General features: G+C 47.7%; 1 protein-coding gene across 13 annotated transcripts in view; it reads left to right on the top strand.

Annotated features, from left to right (window-relative positions):
• SYNDIG1 (synapse differentiation inducing 1) overlaps positions 1 to 27,055 on the top strand; it is a 203,902-nt gene that overhangs the window by 93,604 nt on the left and 83,243 nt on the right. For all 13 annotated transcript variants that reach the window (XM_070247872.1, XM_070247874.1, XM_070247875.1 and 10 more), the window contains exon 3: positions 18,416 to 18,553. In XM_070247872.1, coding sequence (XP_070103973.1) covers positions 18,416 to 18,553 — 138 coding nt within the window. The remainder of the gene's footprint in view (positions 1 to 18,415; positions 18,554 to 27,055) is intronic.

Raw genomic sequence — 27,055 nt, 5'->3', positions numbered from 1 at the left:
AAAGTAAGCCAAGCTACAGTGCTGCCATATCTTAGAGGACAAATAATTAGAGATCTCGTGTTTGGAAAGGTGAGAAGTACCAGAGGATAGGGTGGAAGTCTGTGTTATCATAAAACAAATAGAATATGTGGAGTCGGGGAACATTCCTCAGAGTTGAAAGAAGTATGTTTAGAAGCAGGACACATTGTTGGACTCTCCTAACCCTACTTAAGACGTTCCCCTAGAGGTCTAAACTGTGAAACGTAGATTTAGGAATGATTTAGCAGAAATAACAGTCGTGTTTCCGGGAGGCTTGCTGGTGGAGGGGGCCATCCATAGCTTGAGGTCAAAGCCCAGAAGACAGGCATCTTTCCAGCAAACTAACCAGTGCTCTGTTGGCCTAAGCTGGGTGAAATCTGGATGAGTTCCAATATGGTAGATCATATGGGATCTTACTCGAACGTTTCTTCAAGAAAATTAGGAAAACTCAAACCTGTGGATAGAGTAATCAATTGAGTCTTCTCTTCTAGTACTTTCACTTATATCTCTTTAAAATGATGGCTGGTAGCAGATCACCCAGAGTGAATAAAATGCAGACTCCCTGTGCGTGAGTTCAGGGAGTGCCATGGGCAGGGCCCTCCACTGCTTCCGTGCCTCTGCCCCCAGCCCCAGTCTCAGGAGCCTCCTAACCACCATATGGGCCTCTGCAGCCATTCCCGATGCCTGAAAACCTGGAATGCTCTTTCCCTTGCCCTTCCCTTGGCTGGCTTCTTGTCAGCATCCACATTACAATCAATATCATTGTTTATGAGTTTGGTTTGTTTTCATTTATTTTCTGTTTTGTTTGACACAGTCCTTTTAGGTTGAGTTTCCCAGAAGGAGACAGCAATGTGAGGATTCATGAGCAAGTGATTTACTGAAAAAATGCTCCCAGGGAAGACTAGTCAGCCAGCAGAAGAAGCAAGATAAGGAGAGGAGTTGAGGAAGGAGAGAGTTTCAGGCAGAGTGCCACAGAGGGGAGCCCCAAACTGGCCCTGAGAGACCTGGAGTGTGAGTTATGGCCCTATGGCCTGAGGACCGCTTCTCCCACAGGCGCTGTAGGTGAGTGCTTTACAGCCTGTCGGGTGAGGAGCAAAGGCATCAACTCTTGCATGTTATCTCCAGTGCTTAGCCCAGAGCTCCTTAAGTCGGCACATGATTAATATTTGTATTCATTAATTTATTAATGAATAAATGAGTCAGTCAGAGGGAGGAGAACTCCAAGGGCCATTTCATATTTTTTTTAGTAGAAACGAAGCCAAACTGTATGAGCACCCAAGCTCCTTGAAAGTCTTCTCAGTAAGAATCTTATGTGACCTTGACTTTGTTTAATAAAGTGCTTTAAAAAGTCACCTGTGTCAAATGCAAGAAGCAGCAATGGAACTTGGGCCTGCTGGCACACAGTCCGCTCCCCAGGGGCTCTGCAGTAGCACCTGAGCATCTTCCTGTCTGGGGGACTGCTGGGCATGGCACGTGTTAAATTGCTCCCAAACAACATTTGGCACCTTGTTGAAACACAAGAGCAGATTGTGTTTTTCACAAACCACAAAAACAAACTCCAAATAAGGAATTTGACTTTAACTCAGTGATTCCTGATTCATTTGACCCCGAGCCTTTTGGTTTTCAAAACACTGTTTATTTTGACTTCCTGAACCAGTGTGTCATAGCACACACTGGCCTGGCTGTTCACCACCTGGTTGGGGCTGCCCCAGGTGGGTTGAGTGGGAGGAAAGTGCCTAGTGACAGCTGTGACAGTCCCTCTGAGGAGAACCTGCATTGCATCGCGTGGCAGGAATGAAGTCAGCGCTTACAGTGTGGACAAGCCCCAGAAGGCCACTGTCACCAGGAGAAGACTGTCCATCTTAGAACAAGATGAAGAAGCTCATGGAGCCTGAGGAATCTGGAGGAAGGGTGGAGTCTGAACTAAGAGTGGAGAACAAGGGGAGTAGCAGTTAGTTTGTCATCATCGTTGCTTTCTGTTTGGTGAAGTGGACATTTGGCAAAAACATAAGTAGCTCAGGCAGAAAGCTGGGGAGTGTCCCAGCTAGGGGACACTCCTGATTAGGGGACACTCCTGATACACTGGGCAGAGAGGCCTCCCAATCTTCTTTTTTGTCCTCCCCAAAGCCCCAGTGCATGGTTGTATAGTCTCGTTGTAATTCCTTCTAGTCCTTCTAGGTGAGCTGTTGCCACAGCATGGCTACTGACAGAGCAGTGGTGTGGTTCCGCACCCGAGAACTGAAACTGGGCCGCCAAAGCGGAGTGCACTGAACTTTAACCACTAGGCCATCAGGGCTGGCTCAAAAGAGTCTGCATTTCTCACAGCTTCCAGCCAATGCTGATGCTGCTGCCCTTGACCACCCTCTGAGCAGCAGGGGCAGGGGCGTTCCCTGCAGGGTCCAGATGGCTTTTTCTAATCCACTTCCGGGACAGAGATGGTGTAAGACCAACCTTCACTGGAAACATCGTCCCTGTCTGGAGACAGGGCTGTCCTTTATACCCCTTTTGGAAGCTGAAGATCCATGCCAGCCTTGTAAGGATGGGCCTTCACACCCTAAGACAACTCTCACACTCCGCCCCTTCTCCACCCCAGGGTGCCAGGCCCTGGGCAGGACACTCCCGATGTCTCCACTCTTCCTGGTACAAGAGTATTCTACTCTTCTCGCCATCTTGTCACTCTGGATCCCTCTGAAATGAGCTGAGAAGTGGACAGTCCAGAAGTGATCTGATGTGTGTGGAGCAGACTGGCGTCCCCCGCGTCTCCTTTCCAGATGCTTCCCACTGCAGATCACAACCTTAGAAGCCCTCTCTTCTTTGTGGCCTGTCAGCTCTGCCACGGCTTTGTGCCCATCTGGGCCGATCTGCCCCCCTCACTGCCTCTCTCCCACCTCCTGCTGCAGCTCTTCCCACAGTGGGCGTGGGGCCCCTCCCCCTGCTCCACGCTCAGCCTCGGGGCTCAGATGTGTGGTGTAATGGGGATTGGATCCTCCATACCATATCGATGTGCTTCTAAAAATGCAGCCACTGGTCCAGGTTTATGGAAGAAAGTAAGTGAGATCCTTGTGCTGTGCCTGCTGGGGGCTCAAGCTTTTCTCTGCTTCCTCGGACCTAGAGGAAATAAACTTACATTGTGTAAGTCCTAAAAGGGACTCACACAGCTCTCTTTCCTTTGTGAGCAGATTGGGCCACATCATTCCAGGTGGAACAGTCCCCTTGTAACATCCCCATCTGTCAGTTGTTAGCCTGGGCTTGGGGAGAGGTGTGAGAATATCAGACTCCTAGGGTTAGGGGCCCTTGAGGGGCTGTCTCTTTCCAGGCCAACTGCTGATCTGCCCATTTTGATTCCCTTCTCATGACGCCTGGAATCACCCCTGGCTGGCAGGACGTCAGTATTTGGCAAATCAAGACCAAAGATAAAGACGATAGGGACTTTGAGGAGAGTTTTGAAAGAGCCAGCTGACAGACAAAAGAGAGGCGCGTGTTGTCATGGTCATCTCCATGGATCTAGAAGCAGCAGAGATTTTCAAAATGTGACAAGGAATTCCTGTATTTCCATAAACACTCAAAACATGCTATCAGAAGGTGAAGGCAGTCATAGGATTTGGTGTATGGGTCAGGGCTGGTCTCCGTGCTGGGTGAGGGAGAAGCAGGTGCCATTTTCTCCCAGTCCTCTTTCGGAAGATTCGCTGCAGCTTCAATTCGTTCACTTGAACAGATGGTGGTCCTGGACCTCACACTTCTCCTTCAGGGGTCACGAAATCCACTACTTGATAAACTGGAGATCTCTGAGATAGTGTAAGTCTAATATTTATTCTAAAGACCCAGGAAACTGGGGCCAGGGCGCATGGTGAGAATCAATGTCTACTAGCTCATCGGAGAACCTACAGGGGGAAATGTCTCACCCATGTCAGGAGACAGAAAGTATACGTGTCCTGCAAGAGCCAACCTGTTGAGAGTGAAATGGGTACCTGTTGGAATCAGAAATATAAGTTAGATAAATTATTATTACTTAAGAGGTGCTGGAATTTCTGTAAACTGAGTTATCCGCTCTCCTTACCCTTAAATATGATTGGACCCATAAGGAGAATTTCTGTATGGGGTAGAAAAGGCAAGAAGAAGCTCTTTGACGATCAGGTCACGTGTGACAGGAAGAGTGACTCGTGTCCTGTGTGCTTCCCTAGCTAGTGCTTTTTCCAGTTCAGTCAGGAAGATATTGGCATCGCTGTCTTACAGATCATGAATTTGAGCTTCCAGACAGTGGTTGTCCATCTTGGCTGCATATTAGAATCACGTATGAAACTTATAATCACATATAAAATACTTATAAAATCTCTGGTGCTCTGGGCATCAGGAATCTTGAAGCCCCTAAGTGAGCCCCCAAGGACAGCCAAACCCCAGCACATTGGTGTGTTGCCCAAGGTCACACAGCTAGGAAGGGACAGACCAAACTTTAACTCCAAATCCTGTGCTTTTTCTATTCTACTATATTGACTGACCTGTATCTTAAGGTCATGTTGATGCAAATTATCTAAATCAGAACCAGAAACCCCAGTCTTCTATTAAAAATCAATTTTCGTAATTTTACTCCAGAAAAAAAGTGCAAACAAATATTGAACCTCAGTTGATGACATGCATGCTGAAGTGTTTAGGAGGAGTTTACTTTGAAATACATCAAAACAAAAAAAAATGAAGTGACAGATGGATAGAAGGATGAACAAATTGGTAAATATATGATAAAGTCAGTACAGTAAAGATGCTAATAGTAGAATCTAAATGATGGATACATGAGCATTTGCTGTGTAATTCTTTTAACTGTTATGTGTGCTTTATCTATTTGAATGCACATTGGTGCAAGGAATAAGAATGATGTTGTCGCTGCACCATTCCTTCACTAATCTGTTTTTAACCTACTGTTTGAAAACTATCATCCACCAGTTTCAGTGTTGTGTTTCCCATTCTAGAGTTTATATTGACAGGCAAATGCATTTTTGTAGTTGAGTTAATTTACTGAACAAATGTTTAGCAACATTGCTTTGAAAAAGAAATGGGCCGTCACATTTACATTTAAATGTAAAGTATATCACTATAAAACGTTTAAAAGAAAACATAGAAAATCTCTGTAATCTAGAGTGAAGTGAAGAGTTTTTAGATGTGACATCAGAAGCACAATCCACAAAAGAAAGGATACGTAAATTTGACTTCATCAAAATTAAAAACTTTTACTCTGCGAAAGACTCTGTTAAGATAATGAAAAGACAAGCTGCAGACTGGGAAAAAATATTTGCAAATCACATGTCTGTCAAAGAATTTGTCTCCAGAATATGTTAAAAAAAAAAAAAAACTCTCTAAACTCAAAAGTAAGAAGTCAAACAATCTAACTTTAAAAAGAACAAGATTTGGACAGACGCTTCACCAGATAGGATCTACAAACGGGAAATAAGCACACAAAAGGATGATTAATATCATCAGCCATCAGGGGAATCCAGACTGAAACCCTGGTCAGATACCAGGCTCAGCTCTTCGAATAGCTGAAATCTGAAAAACTGGGCCCGCCAAGGGCTGGTGAGGATGCAGAGCAGCCAGAAGTCTCCTTCATTGCTAGTGGTTGTGCAAAACAGCACAGCCACTCTGGAAGTTCGTCATTTTCTTGTAAAGTTAAACAAACACCATATGACCCAACATTCCCACTCCTGGGTGCACACGCTAAAGAAATGACAGCTCACGTTTACACAGAAACCTGTATGTGTATGTCACAGCATTTATTTGTAATAACCAAAACCCGGAAACGAATGCCCTGCGGTGGATGAAGGGATGGACACATGGTGGTACTTCCTTATCACTGCGTATTACTCAGGAATAAAAAGTGATGAACTGGTGATACACCAGGAAGCTCGAGGGTCTTGTGCTGAGTGGTAAACGCCATTTCTAAGGTCACAAACTATCTGATTCCATTCCTGTAACCTCGAAAAGACACTGGTGTAAACCAGACAGCAGCTCAGTGTTTGCCAGGGGTTGAGGTCGGGCAGGTGAGTGACTAAAGAGGCAGAAGCGGGAGGGCGTTTCTGGAGGTGGTGGAACCTTCCTGGGTCCTGGTCGTTGTAGCGGCTACGCACACTGCGGTAGTTTATACATATGCACATCTGTACACATATGCATATTGGATAAGGTCTTCTTTAATGAATTGTAGGATTATCTCGATCGTCTTCAAACTAACGAAAAATACAACTTACATACATGCTTTCCTTTCAATACAGCAGAATGTTTCAGAACAGTAAAGAAAATTGGGAAATTAGTGATTTTTAAAAAATGGCTGATACTCAATTACCTAGACCACCCCAGCCCAGACCTCGATATGTAACCTAAGGCTTGCTGTAATTGTATTTTGTACAGAGGCAACCTTTGGTTTGGAAAATACGCTAAGTCTTATAAACTAGGGGACACCCCTGGGCCACGGGTGGTTCCAGATGTGTGAGGCTGTCGTCCATGGGCCAGCAGTGCGGGGCTAAGAGAGACTGGGCAGGTGCTTTGTGGAATCAGCTGAACACAAGATTCTCCTAACTCCCACGTTTCAGGCAGTTGACTTTGCTTGTCGAGATGGAAGAGTCTCACTGCAGAGGAGCTGGTGGCTTTGGCCAGTGCCTGAAACTTTGAGAGGACAGAGGAGACTTGGAACAAGTCAGGTGGGAGATGCGCATTCTACCCACCCTGGATATCTTTATAGACATGGCTCTCACTCAAGCCAAAGAGGTTTCTGGTCCCCTGGGATGGAGGACAGGGTTGGGCAGGATAGGGGAATAGAGATGGACACTGGTCTCTTAAAGGAAGGTCTCACTGTGGTGGCTACCTGCACTCCTCACTCGGCTTCCAGAATAATTCCTGGCACATCCTAGGGACTCAGAGACTATTTGTTGCGTAGATGGATAGTTGTGGATGGATGGATATCACGACCCCCCAAGTTTGCCTTTGTTCCTGGGAGGGTTCACATTCTGCCAGACTTCCAGCCCGCCCCTCCTCACCTTCATCAGTCTGAAGTTTTACCCATTGTTCTGCTCTGAGCCCCTGAGGGTGGACATCCTGTGGGTAGCGTCACTCTGGGCACTAATGTCCTTTGCCAGGTTCCTCCAGGAGCTCTTTGCTATGTGGGGCCCTGGCAGTGGGCACATGGTGGCCCTGTCCTTTGAGAAGGTGCCTCTGACTGTGCATGGTGCCCATGCTTTATTCTGGAAGCCACTTTTGGTTTGTTTGGCTCAGGCACATCTCTTTGGGGTATTCGACGTCCTGTGCTCCTGTGGGCAGGTGTGTGATACCAAAATACCACTAAGTAGCTTCTCTGTGGAAACATGAAAAGGACAAACTTGGTGAAATACGAAATTGCAACGTAAAATGAATTATTCATGTGTCATGAAAAAAGTGAATTCAATATTTTTTTCCCGTAATGCTCACAGTGTTTCCATTAAAGCACAATTGAAAAAATATGCGAATGCTTAATCCCCAAAGGAAAAAAAAATCAATAAAGTATAATTTTTTTCCTTCTAAAATGGCACGTGTGAGAGTTTTTTTGATGTTTTATTTTTGAAATAATTTGTTACAAAAATTTGCAAAAACAGTACAAAGAATTTCTGTATATCTGTCATCCAGTTTCCTTCAGTTTTTTTTTTTTTTGAGGAAGATTAGTCCTGAGCTAACATCTGCTGCCAATCCTCCTCTTTTTGCTGAGAAAGACTGGCCCTGAGCTAACATCCGTGCCCATCTTCCTCCAGTTTATATGTGGGACACCTGCCACAGCATGGCTTGATGAGTGGTGCCATGTCCCTACCCAGGATCCGAACCAGCGAACCCCAGACCGCTAAGCGGAGCATGCAAACTTGACCACTGTGCCACCGGGCCGGCCCCATCCTTAATAGTTTATCGTACTTGCTTTATCATTCTATCAACATACATATGTTTTTCTGATTTGCACGTAAGTTAGAGACATGATGTTCCTTTACTCCTAAAGGAACCTTGTGTATTTTCTAAAAACAAATTCAATTATAAAAGTCAGGAAATTAAAACTGTTACAATACCGTCATCTAAAGAGCTTATTCAAACTTTTCCATTTCTTTCAATATTTTCCTTTATAGCAAAAGTGAAAATAAATTGAGTCCCCGGTCCAATTCAGGATCCTATATTGCGTTTTTTCCCCATGCCTCTTTAGTCTTCTATAATCTGGAACATTCTCTCTGTCTTTGTCTTTCATGACCTTGATGTTTTTGTGGAGTACAAGTCAGTTTTTTACTAGCAACCCTCCACTCAGTTTTATCTGATGATTCCTGTCAATCGGATGACTGCGTTTTTAGCAGGAGCACCCCAAAGTGATGCCGTGCCCTTCCTGGTGCGGTGTGTCAGGAGGCCCATGGTGTCAGTGTGCCCCATTACTGGTGGTGGTAACTGTTCATTTGTGGGAGACCGTGCCTGCCAAGTTTCTCACTGGCCAAGTGACGGTGTTTCTTTGCAGTTAAGTATCTTGCAGGGAGGTACTAAGAGACTCTGGGAGCATCCTGTGTTCCATTAGGCACTCACCTACTGGTTTTAGCATTCTTTGACAAATTTCTAGCTCCTTTGCTCCTTCTATCTTTATTAGTTGGCATTCAGCTGTGAAGAAGAGTTTTCCCTTCCCCTATGTTTATTGTTTTATCCAGTTATTACTTTATTTCAGGCTGGACCATTGATTCTTATTTTATTCAGTGAGTTACTATCCCGTCTTTACAGTATTTATTGTATATTTATTGTGATGCTGCCTTCGTTACAGATTTGACGGGGGGCGGGATGAAGGGTTGGCTTCTGAACCCTTTTGATGTAGTTCATCGTCCTTTAATCATTGCTTATTATCATTCCTAGTACAACAATCTGTTCCAGATGTTTCTTGTAGGTTGGCAGCCCTAGCCCTGAAATCTGCCATTTCTCCAAAGAGCCCTGTCTCCTTTTGTTGGAGAATGGTATTTAGAAACCAACATCTGGGAGCTAGGTCTGCTCATTGCTGCTGAGATGGGGGAGTGTCATTGTTTCTAGGCCCACTCAACAGACTGTGCTGGGAAATATATATAAGCATATATGTGCAGAAACATATCTATATAACAATGTGCGTGTATACATAGAGCATGTATACTTTTATCTATCTGTAGATACCCTCAATACGCTCAAAAAACTGATGCTCTCAATTCCGACCCAATTAGTTCACATTGATATCCTTAATTCTTTTTTTAACTGAGGTCATAGTAGTTTATAACATTGTGAAATTTCAGTTGCACATTATTGTCGGTGGCCATATAAATGCGCGCCTTCCCCCTTGTGCCCACCCCCCAGTCCCCTTCCCCCGGTAACCACTAATCTGTTCTCTTTGTCCATGTATTTACTTATCTTCCACATATGAGTGAAATCATACCGTGTTTGTCTTTCCCTGTCTGGCTTATTTCACTTTACATAATACCCGCAAGGTCCATCCATATTGTTGCTAAAGGGACGATTTTTTTGTCTGTTTATAGCTGAGTAGTATTCCATTCTATATATACAGCACATCATCTTTATCCAGTCATCAGTCGATGGGCACTTGGGTTGCTTCCAGGTCTTGGTTATTGTGAATAATGCTGCAATGAACATAGGGGTGCATAAGTCTCTCTGAATTGTTGATTTCATGTTGTTTGGGTAGATACCCAGTAGTGGGATAGCTGGATCATATGGTATTTCTATTTTTAATTTTTTGAGAAATCCCAACACTGTTTTCCATAGTGGCTAAACCAGTTTGCATTCCCACCAGCAGTGTATGAGGGTCCCATTTTCTCCACATCCTCGCCAACATTTGCTATTTTTTGTCTTGATGATAATACCCATTCTAACAGGTGTAAGGCAGTATCTTAGTGTGGTTTTGATTTGTATTTCCCTGATGATTAGTGATGTTGAGCATCTTTTCTTGTACCTATTGGTCAATTTCCCTCTTAGGACCACTTTTGCTGCATCCCAAATAGAATGGTATAGTGCATTTTCATTTTCATTTGTCTCCAGATGTTTTTTGGTTTCTCCTTTAATTTCTCCAATGATCCTTTGGTTGTTCAGTAGCGTGTTGTTTAGTCTCCACATATTTGTCACTTTCCCAGCTTTTTGCCTGTAGTTGATTTCTAATTTCATAGCATTATGGTCAGAAAAGATTCTTGATATGATTTCAATCTTCTTAAATTTATTGAGGCTTGCCTTGTTTCCCAACATATGGTCTATCTTTGAGAATGTTCCATGGGCACTTGAGAAGAATGTGTATTCTGCTGTTTTTATAGATATATACAGAGTGTTCTATATATATCTATAAAGTCCATCTGGTGTAGTTTTTCATTTAAATCCACTATTTCCTTGTTGACTTTCTGTCTGGATGATCTATACATTGATGTAAGTGGGGTGTTGAGGTCCCCTACTATTATTGTATTGTTGTTAATATCTCCTTTTAAGTTTGCTAATAGTTGCTTTAGGTACTTTGGTGCTCCTGTGTTGGGTGCTATTTGTAAGTGTTATATTTATTTAAGATATTTAGAAGTGTGATATCTTCTTGGTGGAGTGTCCCTTTTATCATTATATATTGCCCCTCTTTGTCTCTCATTGTCTGTTTTATCTTGAAGTCTACTTTGTCTGACATAAGTTTGGCAGCATCTGCTTTCTTTTATTTGCCTTTAGCTTGTAGTATCATCTTCCATCCCTTCATTCTGAGCCTGTGTTTGTCTTTGGAGCTGAGATGTGTTTCCTGGAGGCAGCATATTGTTGGGTCTTATTTTTTAATCCATCAGCCACTCTGTGTCTTTTGATTGGAGAATTCAACCCATTTACATTTAGAGTGAATATTGATATATGAGGGCTTAATGCTGCCATTTTGTTGCTTGTTTTCCAGTTCTTCTGCATTTCCTTTGTTTCTTGTCCCATGTATTTTGGACTACCAATTCAGTTAGGTAGTTTTCTATGGTGATTTTCTTAGTTTTCTCTTTATTTATCATTTGTGTCTCTGTTCTGATTATCTGCTTAGTGGTGACCATGAGTTTGTATTTAAAAATCTCATAGATGAGATATTCCATTTTCTGATAGCCTCTTATTTCCTTAGACTAAGGCGATTCCATCCCTTTCCTCTTACCCTTCTAAGTTATTATTGTCACAACCTATTCTATCTTGTGTTGTGAGTTTATGGTTAAAATCACAAGGTTATATTTATTTTTGGTGTTTTCCTTCCCTTTATCTTTAATGTTATAATTGTTTGCTAACCTGTTCTGATAGAGAACTACAATTTGATTTTGTCTACCTATTTGTCTCCTTGCTCAAGGCTTTGTAACCTCCTTCTTATTTTTCAGGTATGAGGGCCTTTTTGAGCATTTCGGCGGTGGGGTGGGGGGTCTTGTGGTGATGAACTCCTTCAGCTTTTGTTTATCTGTGAAATTTTTATTTCTCCATCATATCTGAATGATATTTTTGCTGCATAGAGTATTCTTGGCTGAAAGTTTTTGTCTTTCAGAATTTTGAATGTATCATTCCACTGTCTCCTGGCCTGTAAGATTTCTGCTAAGAAATCCACTGAAAGCCTGATAGGGGTTCCTTTGTAGGTTATTTTCTTCTGCCTTGCTGCCCTTGATGTTTTCTCTTTGTCATTGACTTTTGCCAGTTTTACTACTAAATGCCTTGGAGAAGGCCTTTTTACATTGATATAGTTAGGAGATCCTTTGGCTTTGTTTACTTGTATTTCCAGCCCCTTCCCCAGGTTTGGGGAGTTCTCAGCTATCATTTCTTTGAACAAGCTTTCTGCTCCATTCTCCTTTTCTTCTTCTGGAATGCCTGTAATCCTTGTGTTGTATTTCATAATTGAGTTGGATATTTATCACAGAATTTCTTCATTTCTTTTTGGTCTTAGTTCTCTCTCCTCCTCCATCTGAAACATTTCTATATTTCTGTCCTCCAGACCTGATTTGCTCCTCCATAATATCAGCTCTATTATTCAGGCAGTCCAGATTTTTCTTTAACTCATCCATTGTGTTTTTCATCTCTAACTTTTCTGATTGGTTCTTCTTTATTGTTTCAATCTCTTTTGTGCAGAAGTTCCTGATTTCATTGAACTGTCTATCTGTATTTTCTTATAATTCATTGAATTTTTTTATGATAGCTATTTTGAATTCTCTGTCATTTGGATTATAAGTTTCTGTGCCTTCAGGATTGATTTCTGGGTTCTTGTTATTTTTCCCTCTGGTCTGAGATTTAATATATTTTTTTGTACTGTTTGACAGTGTTGATTTGTGCCTCCACATAGTGATAGTATCTACTCACAGCTTCCACCTGCCGCCACTTGGTGGGTGTCAATAGCTGTATATTCTGAGCCCACCATGATTCACAGCTCACTCACTCACAGCGAATGCTTTACTATCTGTGCAGGCACTCTGGCCGACCCACTAAGCTGGAGTGCTGGGCAGGAGGAGGGGGCTTTCTTTCAGCTGCGTGATCCCTGGGGTGTTCTTGCTCTGCCCTCGCTATCTACTCTCCTGATGTGCTGGCTTGTTGAAGACACCCCCACAACAGCTTAGTCACCTCTGTATAGGGCTTTCCCAGGGCTATGAGGGAACTTGGAGAGCAAAGGCGTTCCTGCAGACGGCTGCCCCTCCCCCTTCTCCTTTCAGAGCTGTGCAGTCTGGAGCCCAGGGTCGCTGCCATTGTGGGAGGCAGAAGAGATCCCCCTACCTCCTTCTACATCCTCTGGTGGCTCCAGCACCTCCATCTTCAGACATGTTTTGTCTGCGTGGGTCTGTCAGACATGTTTTGTGTTGTGTAAACATCCTCTGTTGGTGTATGAATGTCCTTTTCATTGTATCTTAGTGGGGAGAGTCTGAGGGAAGAGCTCACTCTGCCATGATGCTGACGTCACCTCCTTTATTCTTTTATAAACTGCATCATATTCCACTGTGTGGATGTATCACAGTTAATCTAACCAATCTCCTTTGAGTGAGCATTTAGGTGATTTTTCAATTACATATATGCTCTAATGAATAACCTTGTGCCCATATATTTTATATATTCTTAGAGGTGAATCTTCAGGATTACTTCCTAGAGGTGAGATTACTGGACCAAAAAGTAAACTTGTACTTGATTGTGTTATAAATGAACAAATTTGCTTCCTACAGTTGCACCAATTTGCATTCCTATCAACCTGTTTCCCCACAGCCTAATAGTCTGCTTAGTTGTGCTTTTTAATTGTGGGCAACTTGATAGGTGAGAAATGGTATCTTAGTGTAGTTTTCATTTTCCTTTCTCTAAATTTAAGTGAAGTTGAGCATCATTTCCACTTGGACTAGGGTGCAGCAAGCAGAGCAACCAGGCCACAACGTTGAGGAATTCCCTCAAACCAATCCAAATCCATGTTGCTAAAACTTCTTTAACTCTCTGAAAACAGTAGGAACTTGGTGGATTATGCATTGATTTCCTCACACAAATGTTACATAAACTGGAAGCAAGAAGACCTAAAAGGGACAATCATCACCTTATGCAATAATATACGTGCAGAAAATCACAGGTGCAGATAAAGCAGATTTTGAGCAGTGATACACATTTAGAAACTGGATCAACAGTTAATGATAACTTGACATTCTAGGGCTGGTTTTCAGTTGTGACACTAGCTCCCCTGGGTTAGTCATAAAAGACTCTATCCCTGTGTATTTCCTGGTCGCCTGGTTGATGTGGAGTAAGCCCTGGTTTTCTCAAGCAGTGACAATTGGCAGCACACTGCACGGTCTGTCTGTGGGCACCTCTCTGCTTTCTCTTTCACTCTCCACAGCCTTGTGTGTGTACAGTGCTCCCTCCTGACCCAGGGCCTTTGCACACACTGCTCCCCCTGCTCACAAGTCTTTTACTGAGCAAGTGGCCTCCAGATGGGAATCTTAATTTTTTCACAAAATCCAAAGTCCGGTGTACAACTCAATTATAGCCACACTGTGAAACCAAAAACATATGAGAGTGAAAAAATAATATAATTATCAACATACATTGATTGCTGGCTAAGCCCATATCAGTTTCACCTGATTCATGTACTGTTATTTTATGTCGAGCCTTAGAAAGCTTTGCCCAATTCTCTGTTTGAAGACACGACGTGTATTTATTCTTTGTGCCTATTCATGTGGCAGTAGATGACATGTGTCGTCTTGGATGTCCACATCCCTGCAGAGTCTCAGGGAAACCATATTCCACGGGTTCTATGTGAGGACGGAGGAATGGTGGAAGCCCCCGCACCCAACAGCACGTCTGCACCTTTATAATTTTCATGCCAAATAAACTTTGCTTATTGGAGGAAAAAACTAAAAACCCAGAAATGCAAAAAGAAAGAAAAACATCACCAATATGCCCAACATCCAGAAGTATCTAATTCCTGACATTCTGGAGGAAATACGATTTATCCCATTTTCTACCCTGGTTTTTCACCTCAGTTATTATAAACATCTTTCCAGGGCAATAAATAAACATCCCTGCCATCATTTTCCATGACAGTATAGAATTGTACGTGGAATTCTTTTGTAATTTTGCTGCTTTTAAACAGTCTCAGGGATACTCCAGAAGGAACGCTCCTACATGCTTGTCCATGTGTCTCTCAGACTGTGCTCCTGAGAGATGAGCCTCTGGAGGAAAGCGTGGATCCTGAGCTGCTGAGGGGCTGCTCCCGTGTCAGCAGAGTCTCTGGGCCTCTGCTGTCTCCCGTGGGGCCACACAAGACACTCTCTAGAATTAGCAAGGAGAGAAGGCTGGGGCAATAAGGAGGGCAGCGTGAGGCCCAGGGACAGCCAGTGGGGGGACGTGTGAGGCCTTGAATGAGACCAGGTGACACAGCTGAGCCCAGCCTTGCACCCCTAAAACAGCACCGTCACAGCCCTTGCCCAGGGTGCTGAGTGGACATGAGATGTCGTGACGTGCAAGACTCTGGATGTCAAGCCTGCATTATGCCTGGAGTCATGATTATTTTATGAAAATACCCCAAGGTAGGAAACCCCACTTAGAGCCACCTAAGTGGAGGTAATGAAACCTGGACAGAGAAGGGGTGGATTGCGGGGAGCAGGTGGGCCAGCAGGACCCCTGCAGAGGGATGCAGCAGCTCTGCCTCTCTGCCCTCTTGCAGCGTTCGCTTCCACAAAAGGTTTAGCATAAGAGCACTCAGGCCCTCTGCATGACTGTCAGCTGCTTTGGAATGCTTTCCCTCTGCGCTGCAGACATTCCAATGCAACAGCCCACGGGGAGGATTCCTGGAAGACAGCTGCTGGGAGGGATGCATTTCTGGGTGTTAGTGGTCCTGTGTTTTCTTTACTTGGTTATTGGGATCTACGTGGCCTCGCCCAGGCCGGCCTCCTTGCCTCCCCTCCCTGTAGGTGGCACGGTGCCCACAGCCACATATACCCAGAGAGCACCTGCTGATGGAAGAAGTTGTATAAAAAGAGCTGGGCTGTTTTGTCTGCCCTGTGCTTTATCTGAATTATTAAAATCTGTTTTAATCAAAATTAACTAATTATTTTGGTGCCATGTAGCCACAGCTTTGCAATTTACAGTGAAGTTCCCTTATGCTTCTAAATAAAAATCTGTGAAGATTTTGGGGCAGTGCCCTGAAATCTAATTCTTTGTTTAATGGGGACAATGGTGTAATTCTAAGCAGTTCCCAAAGATGGAAGTCGATGCTGCCAGCATGCCTGTGTGGGCTGCGGCAGCACCTGGCACAGCACTGGCTGTTTGGTTGGGAAAACTCTCAGCTGACCACTACTACCTCTTGCCTCCCTGAGGCCACCACAAAACAGACCAGTCAAGAAGCAAAGCCATCAGAACCCCTGGGATGGGGAGAGGAGACCCCTCATCTCTGGACAAGAAGCAACTGAGGCAAAATGGGGTTTGTTTGTAGCCAGACCCCCGGTGTCCAAACACAGCGCCTAGTGCAGGGCTCCAGGGTAAGCGGCCATTGACAGGGCAGCACTGTGATTCAGCAAGATTTTAACCGTCAGAGCCCAGCTGTGTCCTTTGTAAAATAGAAATGACAATAAAATTAGTAACAACACCTATTTCCAGAGCCACTGTGAGAATCCAACCAGCTCAAGTATATCAAACTCTTGGTAAACTAAAACCCAAGAAACAAAAAAAATAACTATCCGTAGACAGAGTTGGTGCTCATGTGCAAGAACGTCCACCCGCAGCATCAGGACCCATCGGCGTGAAGCTCGTTGGCTCAGGTCTGAGCTGAGGGCTAGAAGTGGATGTCCTTTCAGTCCTGGTCCTCCCTTCTCTCAGGGCTCTCTGCTCACGGCCTGCCCTCGGGTTGTCACTGAAGTCCCGTCCTTCCCAGATCTTGCTGGCACCTGGCGCAGATGGCCTTTCAAGTGCAGCCTGACTGTTCCAGCTAGCCCTGGCACCACCAGTTGCTTGTTTCTGGATTGAGGGTCTGGAGACCGTGGAGTGGACAGGGCTGCCTGTCTGTGGAGGGGCACAGCCGGCAAGGCATTTGGGCTCCAAACGGCAACATTGCACATCCTTCGTTCAGATCAAAGATTTCACTGCGTCTGTCCACCTGGGCAGCCCTCAGTCCACCAGTCTCACCCACGAGTCGTGCATCCCCAGGGCTGCTTACTTCCCTTCTCTGACAGACACGAGGACGGTAACTTTTATTTCCCTTTATTGGTTGAGAGACTATATGGGAGGTGTTGCTGCAGAGGAAAAAGAATTCAAATTTCACAGACACAGCTCTATGGAGGGGATGCTGTGCCAGCCCAGACTCATGGGGGAGATGCTGCCCCAGTGGCCAGGACTCACCTGGGCAGAGAACAGATGGCACCCACCTGGCAGGAAGGAGCTGCCCTCTCTGAGAGGTGGCACCTCAGAGCCCCTGGCCTGCAGGGATGTGTGTGTGCAGTGGACAGGTGCATGGGGACAGCGTGGCTCACACTCCCCTCCTGGGCCCTCGGAAAAGGGCCCTCCTTTGACTGGAGGGGCCCCTTCAGAAAGCGCGTGTCTGCTCTCAGTTGCCTGGACGAGAACAGTGTCCAGACAGGAGGCCTCCATCGCTGTGTCGCTGCAGCACCCCAGCTGTCTGCACACTGACTGGAGGCTCCGACAGCCAGTTTGGCCAGTTTTATGTGTGTTTAATTAACCAAAGTAAGAAGAGACGTTGTTGTCACCCATGGGCTTCTTCGGTATCTGTCTGTGGGTAGGAATGTTGGGGGGCATGCGAGGTGCTGCGGGGGTTCCTGGCGGCGAAGGCATCCAGGCAGCTGATCCTCTCACCTGGGTGTCCCACCTGAGCGTTTGTCTGGTGCTCAGGTCGCTGCCTCCCTCTGAGGCCGCATGAGGAGGTGGCACCCGTGCACAGCGGTGTTCCCGAATGTCTCTAGCCTGCATCAGGAGGCCACGTGCTTGACACCCTCCGTGGCTGGCAGGGGGAGGTAGGAAGCTGATGACCATTTTCCAGGAAGAAATACTTAGTTTCCTTTTTAAGAAACATAATCTGGAGTAAAGTATGACTTGGTCTTGTATAAAATAAGCACCTAGATAGAGTGGCCCTGGCTTTGGATGAGTCAGCATGAGTGTGCCATGTGCTGATGAGGAGAGAAGATTCGCAGTGGGGGCCCAGCATTGGAGGAACCAATGAGGACAAAAGCGCATGAAGGTCGAAGCGCTGGGGGACCGCAGCCCTGAGCATCCTGGTGGGCATCTGCGAGGGGTTTGGTCAGGGCTTCCCATTGCTTCGTCAGTGTTGGAATCGTCCAAGCTGTTTTTTAAAAATCCATTACTGGGGGGCCGGCCCCACAGCATGGTGGTTAAGTTCATGCACTCTGCTTCAGCAGCCTGGGTTTGTGGGTTTGGATCCTGGGCATGGACCTACACCACCTGTCAGCCATGCTGTGGTGGTGACCCACATATAAAGCGCAGCACAGATGCTCAGGGCTGATCTTCCTCAAGCAAAATAGAGGAAGATTGGCAACAGATGTTAGCGCAGGTGCCAATCTTAAACAAAAGAGTGGCGTCCATGTACCAGACGAGTGCCTTCTGAGAGTGCCCAGTTTCGGCCTCGAAAAGTTACACCCTCACCCCCTTTGTCTGTCACTCGGTCCCAGAGATCTGTGGAATAACTGGCTTCTGTAGGGTTTTGTCTTCTATGGAACGGCCCAGGAGCCCTGTAGTGGGGATTTTTCTCTGTCTGTTCTCTTTGAGAGTTCCCTAGGCTGGGGCTGTCTTTTTGGGGAGAAGCTGACTTGCGGGCAACAACAACAGCGACCTTCTGGGAGGGCTTGCTTTGTGCCAGGATGACACCCATGTCTGGGGGCATCATCCAGGGAGTCCTCTATTAATCCTGTCTTCTCTTGTCCCGTCCCTGCCCGTTTCTCTCTTGCAGAGTGACTATTCGAGTGACACGGAGAGTGAAGACAACTTCCTTATGATGCCCCCAAGGGACCACCTGGGCCTCAGCGTCTTCTCCATGCTCTGCTGCTTCTGGCCTCTGGGCATCGCGGCCTTCTACTTGTCCCACGAGGTAAGGCCTCTCTCAGTAGGTCACACACCCATAGCACACCCAGGCTGAGAGGAGGAGAGCCCGCGAAGCCCGTTCAGCTCATGCACCAGAGGTTCTGGTTGGGGAGCAGGCCCCAGGGAGGCCAGGCGCCTCGCTCAGCCTCGTGGCTGCTCTGTCCTCGCAGAGGTGGGATTGCCCCATGGCTCCCAGGGCAAGGCAGGCAACCTTCAGGAAGGGGGTTGCATGAAGGAAGCTGGCGCCCCTGGTAGAAAGCAAATACAGGGAAGCCTGGCTCCAAGGAGACGCTTGGATGGCACTAGCAGGACTGACGCGGTGCTGGGGCACTGTGCCCAGGGCGAGGACACTGACATCGCACTTATACTGTGAAAGGAGGCAAAGGGGGTTGTTTTCTCTGTGAGAGGCTCATTCGTATAAAATAGATTCCAGTTCCACAGCAGCCTGTGTGTCCTCATCCCAAATTAATGTCCTGCTAGAGGAAATGGCGCAACCTGGCAGGTATGGTGGCCTCCTCGGCCAGTGGGAGGCTTCTAAAGGCATCGCTTCCCAGCTCTGTTTCCCTGCAAAGCATCCTCCTTGTTCCTTTGTGGAACCCAAGTTTTGAAAGATTTTTTCTAGCAAATGAAGAGTATTCATTCAGAAATAATCTATATTCGCATATTTATTAATCAAAGGAAGACATTTATACTTGCCAATTACAGATGAGGTTTCAGCCCCCCACCATCATCCCACCCAGGGTGAGCCTGGGGCCCTGGGCTTATGGGTGACCTCAGGGCACAGTGACCAGCCCTCAGTGCTCAGGGGTTTCCCTCTCCAGCTTCTAGGGTTCTGGGACTGAGGCTGCAAACAGCTGGCTCTGGCAGTCTTGTGTGTAAAACATAGATTTCTCTTGGCTTGAAAACCGATCCCCAGCCGAGCCCAGAAGAGGCCTCTCACTGCTTCTTGCTGGTTTCTGCATTGATTCCTTCTCATCTGACTGTGAGAGGAGAGGACAGTCCCTTTATGCACTTTTCTTTTTCCCCTGCTTCCCCTTTCCTGGCACCAGGGAGGAGCCGGGGATAGCGGTGGACCCACTGGCGGTGGTGCTCCTGGGGGCAGGTGCTTCTCAGCAGGAACACCTGAGGGTCACCCGAGGCCCTTCCAGGCAGCATCAAGGTGGGCCCCTGCTCAGCACTGCTCTGGGGTCCCATGCTGGAGGATAGTGGATGGGGAGGGAGTGGAGAAAGTCCTGCACTGCTGGGTCAGGCTGAGCACCTTTCCATGTCCACCTTTGGCCTGGAGGATCTTTCTGAGCTTCTCTTTTGTGAGTTTGTCCCACAAATGCCAAACACCCCCTTCTCCGAGGGCACCAGCACCGGCTGGCGGACAAGAGGCCTGGGCCTGGCAGGGGCCTGGGCAGCTAGGGGCTGAGGCAAGGGCCGTGTGTTCCCAGACCCCAAGGGGAGGGCGTGGGCGTTGCACACTGAGAATTGGGACACACAGCGGGACTGGACAGACACCCTCTGGGTATAGAGCATGCTCTGAGGAGGACCCCAGAGGCCGAGCATCTGCCCGTTCCTGTGGCAGCTGCACCCTGAGCCCGGGCTAGAGCGCTGCAGACGGGCCAGGTGGCTTCACCAGGAGGGCGGTCAAGTGGATGGAGCGATGGGAACCAGCTTCTTGCATATCATGGGTAATTCAGGCTTTTCCCAGGAGCTGACCGAGCGACCTCACCCGCTCCATGGCATCCCCGGCCTGCCACAGCGCCTGAGGGGTGAAGGCGGGCAGAGTTCCCACCTCCTGGCCCAGCCTGCTAAGAGCAGCCTTTCCTCCCGCAGGGAGTCCCATCAATGTCAGAGCTGGATTTTGATTGCCAAATTTGAGAATGAGTGATATTTCTATATTAGATCCTCTGGTACAGGTGTTAACTGTTCAAAGAGATGCAGGTGGACATCAATATGCCGTGCAGGCAGGGTGCCGGGCAGAGCACGCTCTGGATCAACGAGGAGGGGTATGTGGAAAGGCTGCCCACGTGGCCAGGAAGGAAAGGCTGCCCCTTGCTTGGCTGCTCCACACACCCTAGCCGAGGCTTCCCGTCTGGAGCAGAGCAAGCTGTGCACGGCATCTTTGTCTGAAAGATTGTAATTATAATAATTAACATAATTCATTGTATTTATAATAAAATTTTAATTATAATAAAAAGCAAGCCCACAAAGCAGAGACTGGCGTTTAGATGCCCTTTCTCAGAAAGTACTTCTGTTCTCCACACCTTGAGAGCCACTTGGCCTTGGCCCCCGTGGTGGAGAGTACCCTAATGGTCTGTTCACCAGCCTGTGTGAGCTGCCCTTCGGGGACCCCCGGTCGCGTTTCCTGGAGGTAAAGAGCAAACATCTTGAGGAGTGTAGGGGTTGCCTTCACTCTGGGGCTCTCAGCTCCTCTTTTCGTGGTGCTGTGAGCATGGAGTCCCCTTCAGTGAAGCCCCAGCAGGGAAGAGATGCCACATTTTCATAAAGAAATCTCTGGAGGTGAGTGTCCTTCACGGGGCTTGCCTCCAAATCCTTCTCCCTGGGAACACCCAGGCTGAGACCACGGCCACCCAGCTCCTGCCTTCACAGTCCACTGCTGTGGCCCTTCTGGGCTTTGCTGCACACCCGGGAGATACAGCCCTTGGCACACAGGCCTCAGCCCAGCCGTGAGGCTGCTTCTGTTTGTGCCTCTTCAGCCCGACATCAGACGCTAAACCTGTAGCAGGAACTGAGGGGAGCAGGCAGCTGCTGAGGGGAGGATGCGCAGCACGCCCCAGAACAGATGCTCTGAGAATCGTTACACTAAACTGAATCAGTGCTTTCCTGGGCGCGGCCACCGGGAGCTCTACCCCCAGCACTGGAGAGAGGGGAGCCCAGAGCCCATCTCTGCAGGGCTGTTGTCAGGTGGCCGCCCATCCCTCCTGCTGCCCTGAGTGCTGGGGGCTGGGCCGGTGACCTCAGAGTCAGCAAACAGCATAGTAATTAAGCCACAATCCCCAAAGTCCCAGATGCTGCTCACAAGGAAATCTTTGACATCTGAGTATGACTTCGGGGTTTCTTCTTTTACCACCGATCATGTCTCAGTGTAGTCACTGCCAATTAGACGATGTCTGCACATTGTCAAAACACCCGCTCAGTGAAGTCAGGGGAACATGTGAGGGCATTCTGGGAGGACAAAACCAAACAAGTCTCTGTGGTGGGATTACCTCGGGCAGCGGTGAGCGTCATAGGACCCCTGGACTTACAACCCAGGGTATTTTTTGTCCTGTCCTCTTCTGGCTGGGTCCAGGCCAGCAGGCAATTTCAGATGCCTAGGTTTCCTGATCCATGAGACCATGAAATCAACCATGGCCCATAGCTGATGAGGCTTAGGGGGATGAAGAAAGAGGGAGAATCCCCATGAGGGTCCTGGAAAGCGGCAGGTGCCCAGCGTGATCTGCTGGGAATGGCATTGTCAGCACACAGGTGCGGTCCCCGGGGAAGGAAAGCCTGGAAGGAGACAGAATCTTTTCTCCAACAGGTTTTATAATTCAAAAAAGGTGTGAATTAAGTAGTAGTAAGAGTAGTGATAACAGTACCGGTGAGGTGGTAACATGTGAGCATCTATCAGGGGCCAGGTCCTGTGTTCCATACTGAGCACCTGGCTTTTCAGAGCATGGTCCTGACCAGCAGTGTCGATCCCCGACACTGTTAGAAATGCACGTTGTCCGGCCCCATCCAGACCTGCCCAGTTGGAGCCTTTGGGAGTAGGGCCTAGGCACCTGCATTTGAACAAGCCCTCCCACTGCGTCTGACGTCGCTCAAGTTTGAGTAGTGCGGTTGCCCATACATGATCTCGTAGGAAGTCTGTGACATGGCACTGCCATCACATCACTTTGTGGGCCATGAAGTCAGGGTTCCGTGAACTCAGATGGTTGCCCCGAGGCCAGAGCGGGCTGTCAGTGGGCTGGGACTACCAGGACTACCTGGCTCAGAGCCATCTCCGGGGGAGGCACCTGCTTGGGCTTGAACCCTGATGAGGGATTCAACGTGGAGGCAGGGGGAGGGTGAGTGTAGCTTTTGTCCACAGCTACATTTTCCTCCAACAGCATTAATCGTTTGAGCCAGCTCCCAGTGCAAGCATGTTTTGTAAACCAGTTTATAGAGAGGAAAGTGTTGTGTGATGCATCCGTCTAGGAACTGAGGTTTCTAATGATGTTGAGGATAGAAATGAATCCATAATTTACTGGGCGACTGCTGTGAGCTAGTTAATACACACACTTTATCTCGCTTAATTTTTGCAATGTGTCTGAAAGGTGGACAATTCTTACTCCTATTTTATGGATGAAAAAAACTGAAGTTACAAGGGATTAAAAAACTTGCAGAAATCAGAGAGGTAGCAAGTATAGGTACATGAGGCAAGTATTGATATTTTTAACCCTTAAAATCAAATTTTCCGCAATGTAACTTTGACTTTTATCTGTTTACAAACAAAAATAGAATCACAGTACTTGCTTCTCAATCTACTGTGCCTCCCGCTGAGGAAGAGAAACCCCTCCAGGCAGGACTGCGGGGCGGGCCGAGGCGACGGGGCTGTGTCTGCTGCAGGCACCTTCTGCCCTGCGCATTTATTGTGTCTCAATTTCATTTCGTTTCATTTCATAAATGTTTCTTTCCTTTACTAACTGCAACATTATAGCAATAATTAAATGAGGAAAGGGTATTAAGGATCAGATTATGAATTTTATGAATAGCACTAGCAAAAGGAATTGGACGAATTAGGGGAAAGAAAAGGGAATCTTTTTATGGTACTAAAACGTAAAAGAAGGAAGATCCAGCCAAGCCAATAGCAGTGTCCTTGAATTCTGTTCATTCATGCAGGGTTTCCTGAGCTCCTGCACTGTGTCAGGACCTGCTCTGGGGGCAGAGGTACAGCAGTGAACAAAGCAGACAGGACCCCACCTTCACAGAGCTTTCATCCTAGTGACCTAACAATGAGAGGCCAGAAACAAACAGAAGTAAACGTATATGTGCCCAATAATGATAAATTACAAGAGAAAAATAAAGCTAGAAATAGGTATGGGGCATACCATTTTAAATAGGGTGGACATGGTAGGGCTTTCCAAGAGGATACCATTTCATGTCGTGAAACTACAGGCCAACCCAGGAGAATCTCTTGAGAAGGAGCTTTTCAGGTAACGGGACAGCCAGCGCAAAGGGCCTGAGGTGGGAGCCTGACTGGTGTGTATGAGGAACAGTGTGGAGGCCAGTATGGCTGAAGCAGGAGCCCTTTGGGTGTGGAAGTAGGAAATGAGGGAGAGAGGTAACAAGACAGGCAGGTGTGGCAGACCCCACAGGCCCTCTTAGGCTGTGACAATGACTTGGGCTTTTTCTTTGGGGTGAGAAGCCGTGGGAGTGTTTGAGCAGAGAAGAGACACCATGAGTCTACCCCTGATCAGGAGGGTGTGCGGAGGACAGGGGTAGAAGCAGGGCCACCATGCCGGAGGCTGGTGGAATCCAGGCAGGCAGTGGGGGTCGGGACTGCAGTCACAGTTGGGAAGTTAGTGAGAAGTAGGGGGATGGGGATGGCTTTGGGAAGAATGGCCAACAGATTTCAACTGCTGATAGGAGAGGAGAAGAGTCAGGAAGGACCCACTGGAAGATGGAGTTTCCACTGGCTGGGGAGGTACCACATGGCAAAGGAGCAGGTGGAGCCGGGCATTGGCTCTGGCATGTTCGCACTGCCTAGTGGTACCCAAGTGGAGGCACCAAGCAGACAGCTGGGTGTGCAAGTCTGGGCTCCAGGGAGAGGTCTGGGCTGAGGACAAGAGTGTAAGATGAAATCTGGGCGTCAACCTTTCAGCAATGAGGAGGCTGGTGGCGGCCTTGACAAGAGGAGTTCTGAGGGTGCTGGAAGTGACAGCCCATGGGTGTGGGCTTGAGAGAGAACAGGAGTGAGGGATCTCGGTGACACACCCAGCTGTGCTGCAGGAACTGGAGCAGTGGGCACCATGCAGGGGGCACAAGAGGGCCTGGCAGTGCTGCGAAGATGCTGTGTCTTGATGTGGGTGCTGGCTGTACACTTGCCAGCATAGCCATAAATGTACATCTCAATGAGTGACCACTTAGTCACTGCTGAGTGTCACTGAGTGATTTGTGCACTTTCTGTAAGTATGTTATACTTCACTTAAAAAGTTGAAAAAAGGATTATGGGAAGAGGGAAATTGGATATGGTGCAGCGAGTTGTTTTTTTTTTTTGGAAGAATTTTGTTGAAAACAGAAAGAGAAATGGGCGGTAACTAATAGGAGAGGTGATGTCAAGAGTCTATTTTTTTTAAGCGGTGGGCAAAGCAAGGAGCCAAAGGGGCGACCCTCCTTAGGAGCTCATGAGGAGCAGCGGGAGGTGGGTGGGCGCTGGAGAGCCCCCACCTGAGAGTTCCCACCCGATTCCTGAGCTGCACAGGAAGCTTGGCTGAGGGCGCAGGTGTTGAAGTTTGAGGAGGAGGAAGGAGCGACCAGGTAGTGCCAGGGCCCAGGGAGCAGGCTTGTGGCACCTGGTGGAGGTGAGTGTGCCTTGGCAGCGTGAGGTCTGCAGGGCTCCAGGGCTCCTCCGGCCCCATTCTTCAGTGGACGCTCAGCTGTGGCATAGGTGGAGCAGGCATGCCGACCTGCCTGGGGAAGACCACAAAGCAAGAGATGCGGGAACTCGGGGACAGAGAGAAAGGAGCAGTGAAGACTGTGACGACGGGCCATGGCATCTGAGTGCCATGAGAAGGGAAGGAGCATGTGAGGGCAGTGCGGGCCAGTGGTAAGCTCCCTGCACTGCACGTGCACTGTGCTCGGCACTGTGCTGGGTTCCCACATACTTCCCCTCACTCATATCCTGCAGCCTCTGAGGAGGGTGCTCCTGTCCACATTTTCAGGCGAAGAAATAGGCCCAGAGAAGTCAAACAGCCGATCCCAGGTCACACTTTCAGGGGCAGAGCCTGGGTCTTCTCCTCCTACCCAGCATCAATGTCCACCTCTGGGTTGGGGCTCAGTATAATGTGCTTGGTGACTGATTGCACCCGGAAAAATGGGAAGAAGAAACCATGGATCTTGGTTTAGACCTTATGAATCCCCACACAGGGAAGAAGTGTGTTGTCGGGTCCTTTCCTACTGTTTTCTCAGTGAAATAACAGCCCTGATTACAGCTCCCAGGGCTGGGTCTATCCTTCGCCCACCTGACTCCATTAGGACTGGATAATATTAAATCATGGAAAGAACTAGGCCATCCTGAGTAAGATGTATACTAAAGGTGTTTCTTATTTCTCCTGAATTTGACTTTCTCCAGCAGAGTAGAAATATGTCAAGTACATTGCAGGCTGTCCCTCCTCCCCTCTAAATAAGTGCGGATTCTGCGAAGGTGAAGGGAAACGATTATGGGATTTGGCCTGTGAAAACCTGTCACTCAGATAAGCCCTGGGAGAACCATTGCTGTTCCAAAGGAAATTAAGTCTTTCCCTCCTGAATCTTTACCCTGGATGTTAATGCTAATTGCTTATGGCCAGTTGGTTGGATTCTTGTCAGTGATTTCAGCCAATTTCCCAGAACAAACCCAAACTTTTCTATAAACACTGTCCAGATCTGGGGCCTCTCCAAGAGAGCGAGGGCGTGGTTCCCCCACAGACTACCAGCTGGGTTTCGTTTTCGTAGTGGTGTTCTTGAGCCGCCATGTTCTTGGTGTTATAAAAGAACGAACCAGGAGGGCCAGCGGGACTTGATGACTTGCCCCATCTTCCAATTGCGTAATATCAAAAGAACAAGCTGATTTGCCCTTGGAAAAATGTGAGGTTGGAAGATGATTTGAAAATAGGGAGCAGGAGACTGTTGGGGACTTCTGCTGGTTGCCTAGACTAATGACTTCCTGCAGCTGGAATAACTTGACGTTTTATGTTTGTTTGTCGGTGTATTTATTTTACCAAGAGCTTCCTTGAGAGGCGGTTGAGCATGGAGCCTCCCAATCCCAATCTTCATGGCCTCTGCTTCTCGCCACTCCCCACGCATGCGTCTTACCTGCCTGTGGCTTCTGGGCCTTCGCTCTATGCGCCCCCGCACCCCTTCCTTCAGACTGCTTCAGCAGCCATGGCCTGGACATGTGACTGCTGAGTCCTCGCCCTACCTGCCAGCCCCTCCAGATGGATTCAATGGCCATCTTCCTGTTTACATGGTTAGTCTCTGTGCCGACCACGGGGTGTCACTCACTGCCCACAAGTGTTGTGGCCTGTGTAGGAGGCAAAGGAACACCAGCCCTTGTTACCGGGGTGCAGCGAGCTTTAGGGCGCCGCAGAGGGAGCCATGCAGCATCTGGGGTGTGCTGACGGCCATGGGATCGTCCCTCCGTGGGGGTCAGGGAAGAGGTGCCCCTGAATTTCCTTCTCCTTCCTTCCTTCCCCCAGCCCATCACCCAAGGCCTTCTCACGGTCTTCTCCCAGAATGTATTGGAGGGGCCGGCCAGCAGCATTCCCCAGGCAACAGACGA

Source organism: Equus caballus, chromosome 22, assembly GCF_041296265.1.
Source record: "Equus caballus isolate H_3958 breed thoroughbred chromosome 22, TB-T2T, whole genome shotgun sequence".
Lineage (NCBI taxonomy): Eukaryota > Metazoa > Chordata > Mammalia > Perissodactyla > Equidae > Equus > Equus caballus.
Note: the sequence above shows the minus strand (reverse complement) of the source record. Positions and strands in the feature narration are given on the sequence as shown.